General features: G+C 43.0%; 1 protein-coding gene across 1 annotated transcript in view; it reads left to right on the forward strand.

Annotated features, from left to right (window-relative positions):
• The window catches only part of SEPTIN12 (septin 12), a 102,730-nt gene that overhangs the window by 38,217 nt on the left and 39,941 nt on the right, over positions 1 to 24,572 (forward strand). Inside the window, exon 2 of the mRNA XM_066576720.1 lies at positions 6,190 to 7,800. Coding sequence (XP_066432817.1) covers positions 6,190 to 7,800 — 1,611 coding nt within the window. The remainder of the gene's footprint in view (positions 1 to 6,189; positions 7,801 to 24,572) is intronic.

The following is a 24,572-nucleotide window of genomic DNA, read 5'->3' on the forward strand; positions in this document are numbered from 1 at the left end:
TTTCATTCTTCTATTTCTTTCTTTCTGTCTTTCTTTCTGTCTTTCTTTCTTCTACTTCTTTCTTTCTTACTTTCTTTCTTCTACTTTTCTTTCTTTCTTTCTTCCTTTTTCTTCCTTCTTCATGTTCTTTTTCTTTCTTTTCTTTTCTTCTGAGAGCTGCCTCTGATTGATTCCTGCGCTCAGCCAATCAGAGGCAGCACACACCCATTCATGAATGGGTGAGTGCTGCCTCTGATTGGCTGAGCGTAGGGACCAATTAGAGGCAGCTCTCAGCTGTCATTCAATAGCTGAGAGCTGCCTCTGAGTGATCAAAATGCTCAGCCAATCAGAGGCAGCCCTTTCAGCAGGCGGGGATTTTAAATCCCCACCTGCTGAAAAATTCTCAGAGCAGTGCAGGAGAAGAGCCGGCTGGACGCGGCTGAGCCCCGGCAGCTGCAGATAGGTGAGTATACATTTTTTTAAATTTTTTACACAGTTTTGGATTGATTTTTCAGGGAAGGGCTTGGATTTGAAGCCCTTCCCCGAAAATTACTGCAGCGCTTGCCGGCAGCCCATTGCTTTCAATGGAGCTGGGTGTATTGTCGGCTCCATTGAAGTCAATGGGAGAATATTGCTCTCCTCTGCCACAGCTGTGATAGCCGTGGCAGAGGATCGTGACCTTCACTATATGTTCTCAGTAAGTTCGGCGCTGCTGCCGTCGGCCCCATTGAGCGCAAGCTGAAATTCCTGGATGCGGCAGCATCCAGGGGTTTCGCATACACAGAACACCGGTTTGTCGCAGAACGCAGTTACATGCGTTCTGCGAACCGGTGTCCTATAATTTTCGCCGCAGGCATTTTTCCGCATGTAAAATTCGCATGTGACCGCTGCCATTGACATGTATTGGTTCTATCTAGTGCAAATTTTTTTGACGTGCGGAAAAACGCCCGTTACAAACGCCCTAACTTTGCCTTAAAAACAGCTCGAAAGTACTTAGATACTCTCCTATGTGACCTAAAAGTGTTATACCGGGCTTTTATGGCTCCTACTCTATGTTATGCACTAGTTTTAGGGGTATTAGTGAAGTTCCGGTATGGTTCAAACTAATTTGGACTGAACCAAACTTTTTGCTAAAATTCAGCAGACCGCCTGAACCAAACCTTTTTATAACTAGCAGTAAGGTTATTCTTTCCAAATACTGAGAGTTTAAGCGATGAATTCTTTGCACGTTCCTCCTATTGAACCCCCTAGCATGGCTGTCAGAATGTGAGGGTGGTGGGACCTGGCAACCATATGCCTCAGTTCCCCGGGGGTACACATTTTTGGGCACAATTGTTGTAATTGTTTAGTTCTGCTTGGGTTTCTTTCAAATTTCCTTTTATGTCTGGAGGCAAGTGGAAGTCTCTATAGTGACATAGATTTTACGCTGGGCATCATTTTTACCATCTAGGGTTGGAGAGATTTCCTTTAACCTTTTGACATTCCAAGAAAAACAACACATCTATAATGGTAATGGAGGACAAGTTATTGGGTATGCAGGGCACTTTGCTGTCAGGGTTTTGATCTTCATGTAAGCTGAGTATTCACTTCACATGTAATGTAGTCGTTAAGGAAATGGTGTGATGAAATCTTGCTAACATCATGTGATAAGTCACGTTTTTACAGTTTGTACTGTACATAGCCCTAAACTTTTCTTGCTTGCAGTACCAGTTTTCACCACTGCCAGTGACAGTCCTTTCCATAGACCTCAGTAAAACAGCGCCCCCAGCTCCAGTCTAAGTTTTATTGAAGTTCCTGTATATATCACCTAACTTTGCAGGGTCCAATTTGAGGTTGGCTAGCACATTACAGAAGTGGCCATAGCTTTATAATGCAGTGTGACATGGGTTAGTGTGGAAGGAATAGAGATAAGTGGAAGATCACAGACTTATGGAAGGAGCAGTGTGACAGAGGAGGTATGGGAGAAGGGGTTGGAGAGACCTTGTATGAATAGCTAGTGTGTTCTGCTTGCATGTTCATGGTAGAGAATGTACATTTCTATAGGTATATTGCACGGATGTACACAGGAGGTAATAAAGCCCCGCTTGCGTGTTTGCACATGACCTCCTCCATCATCTTCGGCTGCCTGGGGCAGAGCAGGGTTTAGTAAAATACATGTCATCCCATCATACTTACTTATTTCTGCACCAAGTTGTGACCTCCGGGGAGGCAGCACCAAGGACATGTTCCCTGTCATCCTCTCATCATACTGGTAGGAACGCCTTGGCTCTGAAGTTGGATGAGCCGCCAACCAATCCACCCTCTCCGCTCTGCTGGAACGCTTCCCAGAGATGCACAGCCTGCAGTATAGTCACCCAGATACAACTGGAACAAACCCTCAGTTGAAAGAAGTTATAGGTCTGGAAGGGTTTCCTCCTTTGGCTGGTGGTCTGGGGGTTACTGTTTATCCTTGTGGAGAGTACCATTGTAAAGAGTCTTACAGACCATGCAATGCTCTCTGGGGAAAAGATATGCAAATGAAAAGGTAGAGAACATGCCTTCACAGCACCACCTACAAGTCAAAGTCAATATGGTAACCCCCCCTGCCCCAACCCATGTCAGTGGCTTCTCACTCAGTGAAGCAGAACCCTACTCTGCACTGATGGGGTGCAGGTACCCCGAAATAGCTGACTGGGTGGATATATTTTCCTTATGGAGAAGATTGGTTTGGATTATATTTCTAGTAAGTTGCAAAGTTAGTTAAAAGGTTAGAATTTGACATATAGGGTAGCTACTAGAGATGAGCAAGCGTACTCGGTAAGGACAGATACTCGAGCGAGTATCGTCCTTACCGAGTACCTGCCTGCTCGCCTGCAAAGATTCGGGTGCCGGCAGGGGTGAGCGCTGTGTTGTGGGAGTGCTTTGCGGGCGAGCAGGCAGGTACTCGGTAAGGACAATACTCGCTCGAGTATCTGTCCTTACCGAGTACGCTCGCTCATCTCTAGTAGCTACCATTCCAATAAGTGGTGCTGTGGAGCCACTTTCTATCTTCCTATTTGGTTCCCTTAGATTGAATTGATGTTCCTGATCAGTGACAGCAAGCAGAGAAAATAAGTATATGAGAAATTAAAACACAAAGGGGTATATCTAATAACCTTTGTTCGTCAGCTTTTTTTACAAAAGTTGCAACTTTTGGGGCTAATATTCCAAAGCACACCATAAAAAAAAAAGGGGGGGGGGGCTAGCTTTAGGGATATGGCCTGTCACATTTAATGTGATGTATGTCAGAAATTGACATACATTATAGTGGAAACCTATGCCAGCTCCTAGCTGGCATTGGTTTCCATCTGGTTCATGGTGGCACAGTCAGATGAAAGAAATATATTAGAGACTTGTACCTCCCAATATATTTTTCACTCTGAGCCCAGCGCAAAGTTTACTTTGACCGGAGTATGAAATGCCAGTAAATATGTCGCCTTTCTCACATATATTTATCTTATATCCACGGCTGAACTTGGCTAAGACCCATGCGGTCACACAGGATGCCAGCTTGTAGGGGGGACACCAGGTAATAATAGGCTGCAGGCAGTCACCCACCTTGGGTTCACCTGGCCAAATGATCTTCCTCTTCTTTGTGGCAGCGTCTTGTGGAGCTACATGAATCATCCTCCTCCTGGCTCTGGAGGAGCCGCGGTCAGCCTATTGGCACTTCTGCAACACAATCACTTAATTCTGCTACTGTATTTGTTATGGGCTTGGTTCTGGTGTTATATCTATGTACTGAGGTCGGTGCCGGTGCTAAATGTATGTACTGAGCTTGGTTTTGCTGCTGTATTTATGTTATGAACTTGTTTCTGGCACTGTATGTACTGAGCTTGGTTCTGGTGCTGTATTTATGGTATGATCTTGTTTCTGGTGCTTTATTTATGTGCTGAGCTTGGTTATGGTGCTGTATTTTTGAGCTTTGTTTTGGTGCTGTATTTATGTTCTGAGCTTGGTTATGGTGCTGTATTTATGTTCTGAGCTTAGTTCTGGTGGTGTAACTATGGTAGGACATTGGTTCTAGTGCTGTGCATATATGAGCGTTGTTATGTTTGGTTCTGGTACTGTATCTATGTTATGAGTTTGGTTCTGGTACTGTATCTATGTTATGAGCTTGGTTCTGGTGCTGCATTTATGTTATGAGCTTGGTTCTGTTCACTGAACTGTTCTGGTGTGGGTATACTGCTAACTTGCTGCTTTCTGTACAAGCAAACTATAATCAGATTGCCTATCAGTATATATAATTTTTTCCTAAAGGGTGGTGGGGGGTGGGCAACAAATGTCTGCATAGGGTGCCATCTAACCCCCAAATGGCACTGCTCATATCTATCTATCTATCTATCTATCTAATTTACCCTGGTGTATTGAAAACATTACACCCCCCCCCCCCTTCCCGATGACTTACAAGCCCCATAACAACACAACTTGGCCCCTCTCTGGGGTTTTGTGATCTATTTATACAAAAGACACAACATCTCTATAAAGGGGGCCGTAACTGGAGCGCTGACAGACATGTGTGCAGTACAGCTGTGCGGCGGCTTCCTACATTCCTCCGACACAGACCCCCATTGTTCCTACCTTTAATGGATAAAGGATATTGTGGGTTTTCTGAGATTTCAGAGTTACAAAGTTATTAAGTCAGGTTTTTGGCTGCCGTTCCCCTTTATGATTAGTCCTTATATGGAGTGATTGGTGTGGACCACATGGAGCCCAATGTTCTCCGCTAAGTAGAATTACTCCCTTTTCCTGTTTCCATAATTGCAGTTTTGCTCTTGAGTTTGTCTTGTCTACAGATGATAAATCTTGTAGGTGCTGTGGACGTGGACCATGAATGTGTTTGGTGTCCACAACGTTGGAGGCAACTACATGGGTGTTGTCCAAATAAAGTCACGAGACCAGTGCATGGAATATAATACGCCAATCAATTGGCCAATGTATGCTAAAAGCAGGAGGATACAAAATCTCTGTATGTCCATCAAGTTGGAAATCTTGAATTAGAATCCATGTTGACATCCTCAAAATTTAAGACTAATGTCTTCATCCAGGAATATCAAAGATTACTATGGTCCATGTGGTAACTACTAGAGCGATCAGAGTGGTCATCGAATGTCCGGTCAACCAGTGATGGAATTATATCATGGATCCATGTGGAACTTCAGGACCCCCATTCTCGAGATTGGGATAGGGGTGTGTTGACAGATACATCCCTCCTTCCTTCCATAATGCCCTAGTAGGGCTCTCCACTATACATACCAGTTTCTATAATAAACACTATATCTCTCACTATGCAATACAGTTTTGAGCAGACACTAACAGGTAAGGAAAGCATTGGAATTTGATGGTCTACAGACAAATTAAAAAGAAAGTCAGCAGAATTGTGAATGCAGCTCTGGATGTTACTAGTGGATGAAGCTGGCCATATGCATGAGATAATGGTTGCTCGAAATAGCCAATTTGGCCATTTTGGGTGACTGTTGCTTGAAAGAGTAATGTGAATTACTCACGATGGAAGTTCGTAGCCTATAGTCTGCCAAAGATCTGATTCGTCGTATCGGAAAATTTTGGCAAACTTACCAAAATTGTAAGTGTATGGCATGATCTGCCGAAACTTCTGCAATCATTTGGCACACTGGTAACATAAGAGTGGTAATACTCACCTGCCCCACTTCCCTGTTGCTCCCATTCCTCGGGTGGCCGGTCCCCTAATAGTATTCAATTCCAGGTGTACGTCTTGACAGAGTCATGTGACCACTGCATTAAAGCCAAAGATTGGCTGCAGCAGTCACATGACCGTCAAGATTTGGAATTGAAAGTGAAGACCATCGGGGAACCAACCACCAGAGGAACAGGAGTGGCGGGGAAGCAGGGCAGGTGAGTATTGTTTCTTTTATGTTATTACACCCTTCACACCAGTTTCTTTCCTCCCTGGGTAACCCTCTTTACTGTTGCTAATAGGATCATTCGTACAAACACTCCCACATTTGATTGGCCGCATTGTGGCTTATCGTCTTGAATGTATGGCCAGCTTTAGACCAAATGTATCTAAGGGTCAGTAGAACGCAAACAATTGATTAGTATGTTATGTTACACCCATGGAAAGTCCCTTTCTTCTGTATTTCGAGATAACATGCACAGCACCACATCATTATTTCTACGGCACTTTAACCACTCTTTTTATTTTCTCCGCAGCTTTGAAGAGATCATTCGACATGGAAGATATTGATGACACCCCTGTGTTTTCCTCAACTTCTCCACTTACATCTCCCTTTAGTCCAAGTCAACCCTCTGTGATACGAACAAGCAATGGGGATGACAAGATATCTACAGGATCCCACCAGCCGCTCTACCAGTCCCATATTCGTATCAGTTCCAGCCGTAGTCCATCCCAAAGTCCTGTTCTCAAATCCAGGATCACCAGCAGCTTGTCCTTTAACCGTGGGACCATGCAAATGGCTAAAGCCAATGGAACAGCAGGACAAGGTCTGACCCGTGTTTCTTCTTTCCAGACTCGACTTCATCCTAGTGGCTTTTCTTCTTCTGGACAAGGCAGTGATAGTGAGAGCCTCCACAGCTCCACATCCAGCCTAGAGTGTCCACTTCCAACTAAACCTTTCCAGTCTCACCGTCCTACGCAGACATTAGTTGGCCAGCATGGCTCCGGTATCACAATCTCAAATGTAACCAGCCCAGTCCTGAAAAAAGTTTCCTCACATGGCAATGTTTTTCATTCTGAGATAGAGCGTCCTGGAGTCCGTCTGGTGCCAGTGCCTTCCAAGAACCATGGTTCCTTGCCGTCTCTAGATCTTCATATTGCTGAAGACCAGATTCCTGATTTGGTTCCTTCTCCTGATGCTGGATATCCACCATCAGAGGGATGGAGTTCACCATCACCAGACTACAAACGTCCTCTATCTAGGAATGCCACATCAGTCAGTCGTGAGCCTTCATTTTCCTCTTCTTCATCCTCATCACCACCTACCGAATGTACACCTCTCCACTGCAACTTGACCTCCTCACCTTCTCCTCCTCCAGTGTTTGGGCCTGTCCAACCAGCCACCCTGCAGAAGTTCCCAGTGTCTTTACATGGCTCTATAGGCAGATCTAATGGTTCTGGTCCAGAGCAGCTCAACAGACCACTGCCAAGGACACAACTAAGAGTCAACCTCCACTCCACAACTGGTGTATCTTCTCATCCAACTAAGGAAAAGACAGAGATGGCCTTCAAGAGTCAACCTCAGCTTATATTAGGTGGAAGGGCACCAAGTGCTAATAGCATCACCAACCAAATACCACCCATTTCAAGCATTTCGGTGCCTTCACACCAACAAGAATTTGGTCAAGAATCAAACCAGGTCAATTGCGTAAAGCCTTCCGAGATGAGCTCATCAACAGAGAGGCTCAAATCTATGATGCAAAGGGCCAACTCCTTTAGCAAAGCAGATAATATTCTACAAGGTCAGTGTGTTCGAGAGGACATGGTCATTGAAAAGTCTGCGGGTCGTGTAGCCGATCTTATAAAGAATGTACAAGAAACAGTCAGCCATGAAAAGTCTTCCTTCTCAAATAGAATACAAGGAAACGGACACGTGACCTCCATTTCTTATGTGCATGATGGCCTGCAAAACCAAAGGCTCTCAGAAGAATCCAGGAATGGAGTACCCCCACTTAACCATTGCCTTCGTGGTGAACCTAAGAGTAAGCCACCACTGGAGGTCCCCGTAATGATGTCATGTAAAGAGGAAGATATTTCACAGAACTCAGCAGAAGAACAATTACAGATCACAGATTCCATATTGGAAGGTAAGAACCCTGCATCTAGCGAAATAGTGAATTAGTGGTATAATGAGAACATGGAGACATTAAAAGTGGTGCTCAGAACAGTTTTGAGATCTCCAGTGTCTTACGCCATTTCCATGAATAATAACACTATGCCGTGTGGAGTATATACAGGCTATTTGGCACTTGTAGAACACGCAGCGTGATTTTCACTGTAAAGCAGAAAATAATTACAGAAGTGAGTCACGGCACTCAGAGGTGACCTCATCGCCCATCAACACCTCCGATTATGACTGACCGACCAATGAACGTTGACCCTGGGGACATTATAGTATCTGTTGGGCAACAAACATGTTCCAAGTACCCTCTAAAAATCTTGGCTATAGGAATAAACTCTAGTGACCCCTCTTAGTTTTCCAAAGTCTTTCCGAAATGAGCTTGGAAGGTTCCTTTAAAAATTGACAAGAAGGAGGGGGGGGGGGCTTGTAGGGAGTCAAGGGGGGGCAAGCCCAGACCTGCTTATTTAGAGAACAACTGCTGGCTACTCTCCCAGTTTTGGGGAAGGGAGGGTGAGGTATTTCTCCTGCTCATCTATCTCGCCCCCTCCCCTCTTCTGGCTTGGCACAGGACGGCATCCCTTGCTTTGGATTGTCTCCTGGGCTTATGAGGGGAAGGGGGAAAAAGTGCGAAAAAGGAGGAGGGGGTGTTCTGTTCTCCAAACGTCCCCTACCTGACAAACAGATGTTGCGGGGCTGTTCTATAGAAGTTGCAGAATAGAGGGCCAGGGGAGAGAACATCAAGGTCTTGGGATGAAGTTGACTATTCTGTTTATGATGCTGTCTCCTGGTGGATCTCCGTTAGTGTATGGGGCCTATAGTATCTGAAAATACTCAAAAGTTGGTATATGGCCAATGGGCCTTCAACAATAAGTGCTGGGATTAGTGATATTTTGATTTAAAAGCTCATTCAGTCTATTTGGGCACTGAAAGTCGAAGGGAACATCCATCATTGGGCATCATAGTAGAGTATTGGGTACTGCTATAGACCCTACAGGCATCTCAACTCCACTCATGCTAAGTGTCCGGACTCCATTGCCCCGACCATCGACACCAAAAGGCAAAAGGATAAGCCCACTTATTCCTAAAGTCTTGATTACTCTGCCAGTCATAATAATATGATTTGGCTTCTGCACATGTAAAATGAGGTGGATCATGATATACGGGTAATTGTGCCATGCCTACACCATACAGTCAAAATTGCACTCTCATGAAGCAGTCTGTAGAGGGGGTCATTTTATGCTCTATTGGCGCATTCGATGTCCACTTGGTCGAACAGCTGATCGTACATTTAAGGGTATGGCAACCTCAGGACTCCTCTCTAACAGCATACCCCCATGAATCACACAGACACCCATAGCACAGCATGTAAAGCTTTACTATTATAATGTGTCTCTACAAGGAGGGTCTAAGGAGTCTTAGCAGTGGACTTCAAACAATCAGTTCATTATTACTGCAAGTGATCACTGGGTAGTGGTTGTGCAGTGTGGTTGAACCCTTTAAGGAGTTCTTTGGCTTTATGCATACAGTAGTATCCTATAGTGGCTCATATTCTTGTCAGTTCCTTTGCATATCTTAAAGGCCCATGCACAGCACCACCTTGCACCCGGGCTCCAGTAATACTGATACAATATACCGGTGATGGCCCCATCAATCACTAGTGCACCAGCCTGTATACACAGCCCACTGTTCATTATTACAGAGGATTCGGGGCTGAGTTTATTTAAAGAACGTCCGACACCCGCAGCAGCTGAACAAACAATCCCACCACTTATTCTATGTGACACAATCGCAGCACCCAGGTATTGTTCCCGCTGCAGCACAAAGCATTCTGGGAAAAACACCTACTGCACATTGGAAAAATTAAACCTTTTGCAAACGTCACCCTTGACCCCTTCATTCCAGTCATTCCGGCCCGTCACCTCACGATACATAATACCAATTGATAACAGCAATTAACAGGTTAAAGGTGATCAACATATAGAGAAAGAGCAAAAAAATGGGATGTTGGCAGTATTATAGTAGTTATATCATTGTACATAGGGGGCAGTATTATAGAAGTTATATTCTTGTACATAGGGGGCAGTATTATAGTAGTTATATTCTTGTACATAGGGGGCAGTATTATAGTAGTTATATTCTTGTACATAGAGGGCAGTATTATAGTAGTTATATTCTTGTACATAGGAGGCAGTATTATAGTAGTTATATTCTTGTACATAGGGGGCAGTATTATAGTAGTTATATTCTTGTACGTAGGGGGCAGTATTATAGAAGTTATATTCTTATACATAGGGGCAGTATTATAGTAGTTATATTCTTGTACATAGAGGCAGTATTATAGTAGTTATATTCTTGCACATAGGAGCAGTAATATAGTAGTTATATTCTTGTACATAGGGGGCAGTATTAGAGTAGTTATATTCTTGTACATAGGGGGCAGTATTATAGTAGTTATATTCTTGTACATATGGGGCAGTATTATACTAGTTCTATTCTTGCACATAGGAGCAGTATTATAGTAGTTATATTCTTGTACATAGGGGGCAGTATTATAGTAGTTATATTCTTGTACATAGGGGGCAGTATTATAGTAGTTATATTCTTGTACATATGGGGCAGTATTATACTAGTTATATTCTTGTACATAGGAGGCAGTACTATAGTAGTTACATTCTTGTACATAGGGGGCAGTATTATAGTAGTTCTATTCTTGCACATAGGAGCAGTATTATAGTAGTTATATTTTTGTACATAGGGGGCAGTATTATAGTAGATATATTCTTGTACATATGGGGCAGTATTATACTAGTTATATTCTTGTACATAGAAGGCAGTATTATAGTAGTTATATTCTTGTACATAGGGGGCAGTATTATAGTAGTTATATTGTTGTACATAGGGAGCAGTATTATAGTAGTTATATTCTTGTACATAGGGGCAGTATTATAGTAGTTATATTCTTGTACATAGGAGCAGTATTATAGTAGTTATATTTTTGTACATAGGAGGCAGTATTATAGTAGTTATATTTTTGTACATAGGGGGCGGTATTATAGTGGTTATATTCTTATACATGGGGGCAGTATTATAATAGTTATATTCTTGTACATAGGAGGTAGTATTATAGTAGTTATATACTTGTACATAGGGAGCAGTATTATAGTAGTTATATTCTTGTATATGCGGGGCAGTATTATAGTAGTTATATTCTTGTACATAGGGGACAGTATTATAGTAGTTATATTCTTGCACATAGGAGCAGTATTATAGTAGTTATATTCTTGTACATAGGGGACAGTATTATAGTAGTTATATTCTTGTACATAGGGGGCAGTATTATAGTAGTTATATTCTTGCACATGGGGACAGTATTATAGTAGTTATATTCTTGTACATAGGAGCAGTATTATAGTAGTTATATTCTTGTACATAGGGGGCAGTATTATAGTAGTTATATTCTTGTACATAGGGGGCAGTATTATAGTAGTTATATTCTTGTACATAGGAGCAGTATTATAGTAGTTATATTCTTGTACATAGGGGACAGTATTATAGTAGTTATATTCTTGTACATAGAGGGCAGAATTATAGTAGTTATATTTTTGTACATAGGGGCAGTATTATAGTAGTTATATTCTTGTACATAGGAGCAGTATTATAGTAGTTATATTCTTGTACATAGGAGCAGTATTATAGTAGTTATATTCTTGTACATAGGAGGCAGTATTATTGTAGTTATATTTTTATACATAGGGGCAGTATTATAGTAGTTCTATTCTTGCACATAGGAGCAGTATTATAGTAGTTATATTCTTGTACATAGGGGGCAGTATTGAAGTAGTTATATTCTTGTACATGGGGGGCAGTATTATAGTAGTTATATTCTTGTATATATGGGGCAGTATTATACTAGTTCTATTCTTGCACATAGGAGCAGTATTATAGTAGTTATATTCTTGTACATAGGGGGCAGTATTATAGTAGTTATATTCTTGTACATAGGGGGCAGTATTATAGTAGTTATATTCTTGTACATATGGGGCAGTATTATACTAGTTATATTCTTGTACATAGGAGGCAGTATTATAGTAGTTACATTCTTGTACATAGGGGGCAGTATTATAGTAGTTCTATTCTTGCACATAGGAGCAGTATTATAGTAGTTATATTTTTGTACATAGGGGGCAGTATTATAGTAGATATATTCTTGTACATATGGGGCAGTATTATACTAGTTATATTCTTGTACATAGAAGGCAGTATTATAGTAGTTATATTCTTGTACATAGGGGGCAGTATTATAGTAGTTATATTGTTGTACATAGGGAGCAGTATTATAGTAGTTATATTCTTGTACGTAGGGGGCAGTATTATAGTAGTTATATTCTTGTACATAGGAGCAGTATTATAGTAGTTATATTTTTGTACATAGGAGGCAGTATTATAGTAGTTATATTTTTGTACATAGCGGGCAGTATTATAGTGGTTATATTCTTATACATGGGGGCAGTATTATAATAGTTATATTCTTGTACATAGGAGGTAATTTATAGTAATTATATACTTGTACATAGGGAGCAGTATTATAGTAGTTATATTCTTGTACATAGGGGGCAGTATTATAGTAGTTATATTCTTGTATATACGGGGCAGTATTATAGTAGTTATATTCTTGTATATACGAGGCAGTATTATAGTCAGTATTTTCTTGTACATAGGAGGCAGTATTATAGTAGTTATATTCTTGTACATAGGGGGCAGTATTATAGTAGTTATATTCTTCTACATAGGAGGTAGTATTATAGTAGTTATATTCTTGTACATAGGAGGCAGTATTATAGTAGTTATATTCTTGTACATAGAGGGCAGTAATATAGTAGTTATATTCTTGTACATAGGGGACAGTATTACAGTAGTTATATTCTTGTACATAGGGATCAATATTATAGTAGTTATATTCTTGTACATAGGAGGTAGTATTATAGTAGTTATATTCTTGTATATGTGGGGCAGTATTATAGTAGTTATATTTTTGTACATTGGAGGCAGTATTATAGTAGTTATATGCTTGTACATAGGAGGCAGTATTATAGTAGTTATAATCTTGTACATAGGAGGTAGTATTATAGTAGTTATATTCTTGTACATAGGGGGCAGTATTATAGTAGTTATATTCTTGTACATTGGAGGCAGTATTACAGTAGTTATATTCTTGTACATAGGGATCAATAATATAGTAGTTATATTCTTGTACATAGGAGGTAGTATTATAGTAGTTATATTCTTCTATATGTGGGGCAGTATTATAGTAGTTATATTTTTGTACATTGGAAGCAGTATTATAGTAGTTATAGTCTTGTACATAGGTGACAGTATAATAATAGTTATGTTCTTGTACATAGGGGCAGTATTATAGTAGTTATATTCTTGTACATAGGAGCAGTATTATAGTAGTTATATTCTTGTACATAGGGAGCAGTATTATAGTAGTTATATTCTTGTACCTAGAGGGCAGTATTATAGTAGTTATATTCTTGTATATAGGGGGCAGTATTATAGTAGTTGTATTCTTGTACATAGGAGGCAGTATTATAGTAGTTATATTCTTGTACTTGGGAGGCAGTATTATAGTAGTTATATTCTTGTACATAGGGGACAGTATTATAGTAGTTATATTCTTGTACATAGGGGACAGTATTATAGTAGTTATATTCTTGTACATAGAGAGCAGTATTATAGTAGTTATATTCTTGTACATAGGGGCAGTATTATAGTAGTTATATTCCTGTACATATAAGCAGTATTATAGTAGTTATAGTCTTGTACATAGGGGCAGTATTATAGTAGTTATATTCCAGTACATATAAGCAGTATTATAGTAGTTATATTCTTGTACATAGGAGGCAGCATTATAGTAGTTATATTCTTGTACATAGGAGCAGTATTATAGTAGTTATATTCTTGTACATAGGAGCAGTATTATAGTAGTTATAGTCTTGTACATAGGAGGCAGTATTATAGTAGTTATAGTCTTGTACATAGAGGCAGTATTATAGTAGTTATAGTCTTGTGCATTGGAGGCAGTATTATAGTAGTTATATTCCTGTACATATAAGCAGTATTATAGTAGTTATATTCTTGTACATAGGAGCAGTATTATAGTAGTTATATTCTTGTACATAGGAGCAGTATTATAGTAGTTATAGTCTTGTACATAGGAGGCAGTATTATAGTAGTTATAGTCTTGTACATAGAGGCAGTATTATAGTAGTTATAGTCTTGTACATTGGAGGCAGTATTATAGTAGTTATATTCCTGTACATATAAGCAGTATTATAGTAGTTATATTCTTGTACATAGGAGGCAGCATTATAGTAGTTATATTCTTGTACATAGGGACAGTATTATAGTAGTTACATTGTTGTATGTAGGGGGACAGTATTATAGTAGTTATATTCTTGTACATAGGGGACAGTATTATAGTAGTTATAGTCTTGTACATAGAGAGCAGTATTATAGTAGTTATATTCTTGTACATAGGGGCAGTATTATAGTAGTTATATTCTTGTACATAGGGGACAGTATTATAGTAGTTATAGTCTTGTACATAGAGAGCAGTATTATAGTAGTTATATTCCTGTACATATAAGCAGTATTATAGTAGTTATATTCTTGTACATAGGAGGCAGTATTATAGTAGTTATATTCCTGTACATATAAGCAGTATTATAGTAGTTATATTCTTGTACATAGGAGGCAGTATTATAGTAGTTATATTCCTGTACATATAAGCAGTATTATAGTAGTTATATTCTTGTACTTGGGAGGCAGTATTATGGTGGTACATATCGGACAGTTTTATCCATAGGTATTTGCATTAAAATGGTCCATGATTGCACAATTTTTAAACCATGCATGTGTCTTTTGGGTGGCCCTAGAGTAGCATCCTCCGCCCCAGTTTGTAAGGTTTCAGTCTGCTTGTTGCACAGTGTCTTTAAAGAGTGCATTTGGCACCTCTAGTTATTTCCAGTCTTACATGCAGGAACAGGTGCAGGCTGTATGATGACAGTATGGAGTATGATGGCAGGCTGGATTCCAGGCACTTTGCACGTTTTCCGTGGAGCACAATGACAGAATAATGTCAGTGACCGACTCGTTAATTTGAGAATACTTAGAAGTATGAGTTGACAGCTGCCATAGGCGGTGGGGAGGGAGAGGGGGCCATTTGTGGGGTAACAGGTCAAGACAGATGAGAGACAGTCAGAGGAAATGGAGAGAGCGCAGCGCCCGGGGGAACGGTGAGAGTGACAACCAGTCACGTCAAGTGACGAAGGATGGACGATGAGGTTACATCCTAATGAGACAGCGAGCGTTGGGTATGCGCGGCCTCGCGGAGGAATGTTACCTATGGCAGGCACGCATCTGTGCTTTGTGGGATTAGCCCAAAATAAAAATGGCTATAAAACAACCGCAGTGCATGATGGGAGATATTCTACTGGGAGTTATTGAGACTGATGCTCATATGGAAGTCAGCAAAAACATGGCAGAAGCTTCCACAGCCGTAACGTATGCCTATAGGGGTGGATACAGCAGCTCTGAGGACAGTATCATATATGATGGGATTAGATACACAGCTCAGAGGACAGTATCACATATGATGGGATTAGATACACAGCTCAGAGGACAGTATCACATATGATGGAATTAGATACAGCAGCTCTGAGGACAATATCACATATGATGGAATTAGATACAGCAGCTCTGAGGACAGTATCACACATGATAGGATTAGATACAATTGTCAGCAGACAGTATCAGACATGATAAGATTAGATACAGCAGCTCAGTAGACAGCATCACACATGACAGGCTTAGAAACACAGCTCAGAAGAGAGATACTCAGATCATAGGATTAGATACACGGCTCAGTAGACAGTATTACACAGGATAGGATTAGATACACAGCTCAACAGACAGCATCACACAGGATAGGATTAGATACAATGGTCAGCAGACAGTATCACACATGATAGGATTAGATACAATGGTCAGCAGACAGTATCACACATGATAGGATTAGATACACAACTCAACAGACAGTATCACACATGATAGAATCAGATACAGCGTTTCAGCAGACAGTATCACACATGATAGGATTAGATACACGGCTCAGCAGACAGTATCACACAGGATAGGATTAAATACACAACTCAACAGACAGTATCACACATGATAGAATCAGATACAGCGTTTCAGCAGACAGTATCACACATGATAGGATTAGATACAATGGTCAGCAGGCAGTATCACACATGTTAGTATTAGATACAGCGGCTCAGCAGACAGTATCACACATGATAGGATTAGATACAGGGGCTCAGCAGACAGTATCACATATGACAGGATTAGATACACAGCTTAGCAGACAGTATCACACATGATACGATTAGATACGCACTTCAGCAGGCAGTATCACACATGATAGGATTAGATACAGCAGCTCAGTAGACAGTATCACACATGATAGGATTAGATACATGGATCTAATCCTATCATGTGTAAGAGGATTAGATACATGGATCAGGACACAGTATCGCAATATGATAGGATTAGATACGCAGCTCAGCAGACAGTATCACACATTACAGGATTAGATATATATCTGCAGACAGTATCACACATGATAGGATTAGATACGCAGCTCAGCAGGCAGTATCACACATTATAGTATTAGATACGTATATCTGCAGACAGTATCACACATGATAGGATTAGATACAGCAGCTCAGTAGACAGTATCACACATGATAGGATTAGATACAGCGGCTCAGTAGACGGTTTCACACATGATAGGATTAGATACATGGATCAGGACACAGTGTCACAATATGATAGGATTAGATACGCAGCTCAGCAGAGAGTATCACACATTACAGGATTAGATATATATCCGCATACAGTATTACACATGATGGGATTAGATAGGCAGCTCAGCTGACAGTATCACACAGGATAGGATTAGATACATATATCTGCAGACACTATCACACATGATAGGATTAGATACGCAGCTCAGCAAAGAGTCAGATACTTCATAGATAGTCAGACAGACATGATAGGATTAGATACAGAGGCTCAGCATATTGTTGCTCACATGATAGGCTAAGATACATCAGTTTAGTAGACAGTATCCCACATGAAATCCTTAGATACAGCAGCTAAGAAAATACTATCACACCTGATATGCTTAGATACATGCAGTACTAGGTGTTTCATGTGTGATACTATTTTATATACCCCCCCTTCCCCAGGCCCAGTATATAGCCTTCTGAACATTTTTCTGCAGTACATTCTGACACTTCGCGGTTTCTCCGTTCCCAGGTAGCATTTTGGCGCTGTTCTTCATTGCACACCTATAGCCCCCATCCCCTCTGCTGGAGGCACTCCTATCAGTCACAGGAGGGAGGAGATTGGTCTTTACAAGTTTTACAAACAAATCTCCTGGACTCTGTTTGTCACTTAGCGCCATCACATCTGCTCTAAGAGGCCGGTAAGGTGGGCGCTCATTAGCTAGGATAAAGGCTTGCACTCTAGGGGGCCCGGATAACGGTGTCTCACCCAGGATCTAAGTGCTTATCTCCAGAAGATTAGGCTGGGGAAACCTGCAGGCAGTGAACTGCCAAGGATGGTTAAAGGGCTGTTCCAGGAAAGCAAATTATCCCCCAGTGGTGACAACTTGCAGACCACTGGGACCCCAACAAGCACAGGAATCAGGGGTCTGGTGCCTCCAGGAACGTACAGAGCGGCAGTCACATATGCACGCTTTCGACTGGGTTCACACAGGACAGAAATCTCGCTAAATGTCCGCAGCAGGATCGCACGGATGTTTCCGCAGCAGAGAGGCTGCCTCAAAACCCACCCCATTTGGCGCGGGTTTTGAAGCTGCTTTACAGCTTGTATTCCGCTACAGAAATCTCTCCCCATAGAGAGAAGAGTCCGCAGCAGAACCGGCGCCATAATTGACATGTCGCGGATTTGAATTCCACGCCGCATGTCAGTTTCTGCACGGCTTGTCTGCAGCAGACTGTTCCCAATGTGTGCGGATTCGGCTGCATGTGAACCCAAGTTTAGGGGTCCGGTGCGTCCAGGAATGAACAGAGCAGCAGACACTCATGCATGCTTGGGGGTCCGGTGCGTCCAGGAATGAACAGAGCAAACGTCCCATATGCACGCTTTAGGGGTCTGTTGCGTCCAGAAATAAACAGAGCAGCAGTCACTCATGCACGCTTTGGGGGTCCGGTGCATCCAGGAATAAGCAGAGCAGCAGTTCCATATGCACACTTTGGGGGTCCGGTGTGTCCAGGAATGAACAGAGCAGCAGTTACTCATGCACACTTTGGGGGTTCGAGGCATCCAGGAATGAACAGAGCAGCAGTTACTCATGCACACTTTGGGGGTTCGAGGCATCCAGGAATGAACAGAGCAGCAGTTACTCATGCACACTTTGGGGGTTCGAGGCATCCAGGAATGAACAGAGCTGCAGTCACTCATACATGCTTTGGAGGGCCGGTGCGTCCAGGAATGAACAGAGCGTCAGACACTCATGCACTCTTTGGGGGTCCGGTGCGTCCAGCAATGAGCAGAGGGGAAGTTACTCATGCACACTTTGGGGGTTCGGTGCGTCCAGGAATGAACAGAGCGTCAGTCACTCATGCCCGCTTTGGGGGTCTAGTGCGCACAGGAATGAATAGAGCGTCAGACACTCATGCATGCTTTGGGGGTCCGGTGCCTCCAGCAATGAGCAGAGGGGCAGTCACTCATGCACGCTTTGGGGGTCTAGTGCGCCCAGGAATGAACAGAGCGTCAGTCACTCATGCACGCTTTAGGGGTTCAGTGCCACCAGCAATGAGCAGAGTGTAAGACACTCATGCACGCTTTGGGGGTCTAGTGCGCCCAGGAATGAACAGAGTGTCAGACACTCATGCACGCTTTGGGAGTCTGGTGCGCCCAGGAATGAACAGAGCGTCAGACACTCATGCACGCTTTAGGGGTTCAGTGCCAGCAGCAATGAGCAGAGGGGCAGTCACTCTGCTGGGACTGCTGGAGCCGGCTAAGTGCTCGTACTCTGATGTCTGACAGTCCCATTGAAATGAATGGAGCAACAGAATGGATGTGTGACCGCAGCCCTGTTGATTCTTGTGATTGGTGGGGGTCCCAGCAGTTGGACCCCATCGATCTGCAAGTTATTCCGTATTCTGTGGATTGCGGACAACTAGCTTTCGGTGACAACCCCCTTCAGTAATGTCTGACATAAGCTCTAGAAGGCGCCGATTCAGCTGTCATGGCTGCTGCGTCGCCTGCCATGGGGACGATGGAAGGTATGGACTGATGCCAGTCTATCAAATCATTCTTTATCTCATATGGCAAAAACCATGCTCTCTGATTGCTGTCAGTGAATGGAAGTATTTATACCCAGGCCTTTCTGAACCCTCCATGCTCACGCAGCTGATGGGTTTGTTACAATGTATCAGTGTGGGCAGAATTCTCTGTGAGCTATAGCTAGCAGCAACAATTCAACTAACTACACAGATACATTGTAACAAAGTCTGTCCCGTGTAAAGGTATCTTAAGACTACTTCTTGAAGGACGGATTGTCCCTTTACAAACTGAGGTTTCTTCTAAAATTAGTTGCTGATTGCTAAATCATAATGTCTCACTGAGGGATTAATTAACCTCTTCATGGACGGTGGACCCATCATGCATCAGCCTTATACCTGCAAATAGCATCCAAGTTCCTACAGAGAGGGTCTTATTTCATAACATGACCCCCTAGTGGCGCTTGTGTGTTACAAGGCCAAATCCTGGGAAAATACTGCCGCCTAGTGCTGGAAGTGGGGCCTGCAGCCCATCACCCTGCACAGGAAGGTGACTCTTGTCTCTTAAAGTGACATAATCTCACTGCAGATTGTATCTCGGCCCATTGACTTATGTGTACTCTGCGGACTTTATTTGGGATTAGGAGAAAGCTCGGGTAGTAAGCCAGTTAGTTATTTAACTGCTTTTAGGATACGGGCCAATACTGTGAGTCACACCGCTGCCGAGGAACATCTGGAACTCAGCGAGAGACCTATCAGAAGTCGGATGAGAGACATTAAGCGGAATGCTCCAATGACATCAGACGCTGCACCCCCCTCTCCCCCCAAAGTGGAGAATGGAACATCCTCTCCCAGCGATCATTTAACCCTTTTCCACTGCACATCCGCGTAAAATCAGCAGGCAGTATCACACTGGACGGGATTAGATACAGCGGCTTAGCAAGCAGTATCACACATGATAGGATGAGATACAGATCTTTTTATTCTAAAAGTAAAAAGCATAATGAAGGATAATAACGAGGGCTGATAACAGAATAACGGGAAAACTGCCAAAATTCAAACGAACATAAGATACACCAACTAAAAAAATTATCAAAATACGATAATCAAAAGCAAAAAAAGGATAAATTGACAGAGGCGAGCGCGGGCCAAAGAGGTGTATGCAGGCAGATCGTGGGCCCTGATCGTACATAGCCTCAATACAGTCTTTTATTATATGTCTACACTGTGAGGCCCAAGAGACTCGCCCCGGTATCACGATTGCCAACGTTCATTTTTCACACTGCTGTGAGGCATGTTTGATTCGTTAGTGCCTTGCATCACTGCTGTGAAACGGTGATCCTCATCGCAAGTGTTTGCCATTGATTTCAATGGGAAGCATTCCATCTCGTTCGCATGCACATTGCACGGCATGCAAGTACCATGCGTGGTCTTTAAAGGTCCCATTGGAAACAATGGGTGAGGCGCTCCGCGGGATCAGGCATGCTGCGCGGAAAGCAATCGCTCATGTGAATAAATCCATAGGGGAGAGAGGGAAAACCACACTGATCTGGTTGCATAACCATTCATACAAAATACAACGTATGTGTAAAATATATACCCTGACCTATATATCTGCCTACTCCAACCTACTGAGAAAGGAAATGGAAAAACAGACATTCATATCGGGGTCCACTGCAAACACTGATCAAACATTACAACATATACAAAGAGTAAAGTAAATACAGAGAGTTTTTCCCTTTCCCTTCTCCCCCTTATCCTCCCCCTCCCCCAGAGTGTTACCCTTAACACATAATAACATAATACCAGCCACCCACAAAAACACATAATAGACATAGAACACAATAAGACGTAATACATTACCTCCATAACACCAATAACCCACAGCGTAAATACATAAAACAAAAACATAGCCAATACCTCCGGCCCATAAGCCCTGGTTTTGATCTGGTAAGGCTGGTTTCCCGCAAAGCGTAAATCCCGCGAAAATCTCACGGAATGACTGCAGCGGGACCGCACAGAAATCCTACGAGATTTCCGCAACTGAAATGCAGTTCCATAGAGAGGAGAGATGGCCGCAGTGGAGACGGCGCTAAAATTGACATGCTGCGGATTTGATTTCCGCGTGGCATGCTAGTTTCAGTGCAGCTTGGCCGCAACGTCTTCTTCGCAGTGTGTGGACGAGACTTTTGTGCAATTTCGCCCAGTGGGAACCCAGGTAGGTCAGCTAGCCGAGGCTAACCGATGGAAGCTCCTACCCTCTTGTATACTTCTATATTAAAGGGACAATGAAGCAGAAAGTGCCTCACGCCTCCCGGGGACAACCCCTTTCCTCAGTGTTTCTGTATTTCAAGTTGTCCCCCACATATAGCGTAACATGGAAGCAGCGCCAAGTCAAGTCCCAATAATTCGAGGGGATTCTAACCAAATTTAAAAGAAACAAACCTACCCTCAAATCCTGACCCAGGCCGTCTCTGAGGGCCAAAACCACATATACCCATGACTTCCCTCATAGTCAGCGCCCATCAGCGTAAAACCTTCAGATGTGGTGTGACATAAGCCGGAAAATGTCCTTTGGGTGTACAAAAATCCTTAATACGCCCCCCTGCCTCCCTTTCCTGGAAGAAAGGCTGAAACCATCCTTTACAGGAGGAGCCCTCTCATTCCAGAGGTTGCAATGATAATTTTCAAAAAGGTATTCACAAGGCATAAAACTGGGTTGACCATACCGAACCCACCTACTCTCCTATCTATACTGGATTCAGCCTATTCCCCCATAACCGCTGGAAGAACAGGCTGTACACCCATGACCAAAGAGGTCCCGGCAAAATGCATACACTTCTCAGGTATACCGACAAAGGGAGCAGGTAGGTTTTGATCAAGCAGACCCTTTCACTCAGGGTCAGAGACCACCCTTCCCATTGATCCACCTTGAGAAAATCAAAGGCCACAAATCTAGCCGCATCTGACTTAATGCTGGCAACACTAATGAAGGCAAGCATCGACAGGGTGAGTGCCACCATCATTGGTGATCGTGTTGGATGGCTTTCCTCTTCCTCTCCCGCTCCTCTCTATCAGAGGAAGAGGTCTCCCCTTTAGTTTTCTTTAAAGAAACATCCATACTTTATTTCTCACCCCCACTCACATCCTTACCTTCACCTTTCGGCTTCAAGTTATCACTCGCTTTGAACTCCATCCCAAGAAGTAGTTCCACCACCCGAGCATGGCTAGGGCAGGCATCGCTGCCCCCTCCTCCATCGGAGATGGGCCACATCTTTCCTAGACCCCCTTGTCCAGTTGTAGGAAGCAACCTTGCCTTTTTTCGCCTTCTCTTGCTCTCGGTAGGCCTCTGTGCCAAACCTATCTATCCAAAAAGATAGCTTGCGTTCTTCACCCTTCATAGTGACCAACCTCTCTCTGTAAAGCAGACAGGAAGACATGATGTGACCTGGGGTCTCTGAAGACAGAAGGTGAAGGTTCCCCCCTAGCCAGGCATCAAAATTTGCTCCTAGGACTGGCCACCGCCAGAGGGGGGCAGATGGACCAGGACCCCCCCACTCCTGTCCAAATCACCAGAAATAACACCACCACTAGTTTTTTCCCATTGATTTCAACGTGGTTTCAAAAATAACGCTGCAGACTGTGCTATTTTTCAGTTTTAAAAAAACGGAAGCCCAATGGAATGGAAGGAAACGGAGCAGAGAGACGGAAACCCTGACCTGACCCTAACACAGGTGTGAACACAGCCTTATACATGATAGGATTAGATACAGCGGCTCTGTACTTAGATACACCCTGCAAGCCTCGGCAGAGCGTCTCTCCAGCCAGCCATGTGGTAGACCAGTAACACTATGTAGATGATGAGCCGTTTAATGGGAGATGATTTACAGGGACTGGATAGTCTAGGAGTATGAGGCCTCCTGCTGTGGAAGATCGGACACATATGTGTGACTGGGTCATCTGCAGGATCAAAACCCCTTATTGTCTGCTCTTCTTCCACCGCCTACACCAGATGCTGCTTCGAGTTATCTGCCCAAAAACACAACCAAAAACTTTTGTGTGACTATTCAGATTTTCAATTTGGCTATAAAAAACAAAAGAGCTGAATTGCACAAGTATGTTGCAGCCACACGCAACACGCACTGCAGTCTATGCCGAACGTCAGACGGGACCGGAAACCATCAGATTTTTTGTCACAGTCACGTCGTGGTCCTGAGGGCTCGCGGCTGGCAACAAGTTCTCATTGACAATCATTAGATGCGATATGGGAATGCGACCTGGCAATCTGCATGTCGCACAACCCCAGTTGCAGTATAGCCCTCGCACAGCTTACTGCACACCCCGGAGATCGCTTCCAGTGGCCCATCTCTATTCAGAGTGAACAGGCAGTCACTCATAGATGAAAGTGTGCCTGCCCGACTTCCGTTTCCTTCATTCGGGGACCGACCAGCCCCCGTTTTTGTGATCAGTAGTCATTTCCCACGCTGATCAGCTAGTTATCCTGTGGATAGGGAATTACTTTTTGTAACTGGAATACCCCTTTGAATGGCAATGCCAACTTTTGTTGCACTGCCCACATTAGGGCCCATTCACACGGTTGTATTATCCATCCACGTGTTATTCGTGTATTTCATGGACAGCACACAGACTTGCGCACCCGCAATAGATTTCTACAGGGACCTTTGGTCCGCATATCTGCACAAAAATAGAGCTGACCAAAAAGGAAAATGTGTACAAACCCATAAATATAGATGGGTTATAGTTTCTTTCTACCCATTGAGTGTGTAAGTATTGCGCACGCAAAAGCGGCTGTGTGAAGCCGCCCTCAGGGACAGTCTTGTAAGCAAAGCCCAAAAATGTGTATAGGCAAGAATCTGAATGTAACCTTAAACTTTAGTGATCTTGATGGGAGACAATAGGAGTCAAGGCCAAAGACACAGACGTGTCAGGACAGATGGGGAACATCTGGGTAATGGCTCCTAGGAAGCTGTAATAGCTGATTATTGTCCGGCTGGGATAACGGTGCCATCAGGTTGTGGAGAGATGGTCATGTATGGAGCTTAGTGAAAGGCGGGCAGGAAAAAAAGTCATATCGCATTACACTCGTCATAGTCCTCGCCCAGCACTGTCCTATTAATTTCAGCATCTGGACACCATTTTTGGCATGTGTTCTTCTTGGTGACGGCTTTCAGTTTGATGTCGTGATCTAAATAGGACTAGATTTACATAACGTGCCATTCTCTACATCTCCGCCATGTCCGGCCATATTCAGCTAGATGTTTGTGGTTAGTGAAGTACTGCAACCTATCTTCTTTTTCTTACGCCACCTAATGGCCATCAGGAGTAAGGGACATTTTTT

Source organism: Eleutherodactylus coqui, chromosome 8, assembly GCF_035609145.1.
Source record: "Eleutherodactylus coqui strain aEleCoq1 chromosome 8, aEleCoq1.hap1, whole genome shotgun sequence".
NCBI lineage: Eukaryota > Metazoa > Chordata > Amphibia > Anura > Eleutherodactylidae > Eleutherodactylus > Eleutherodactylus coqui.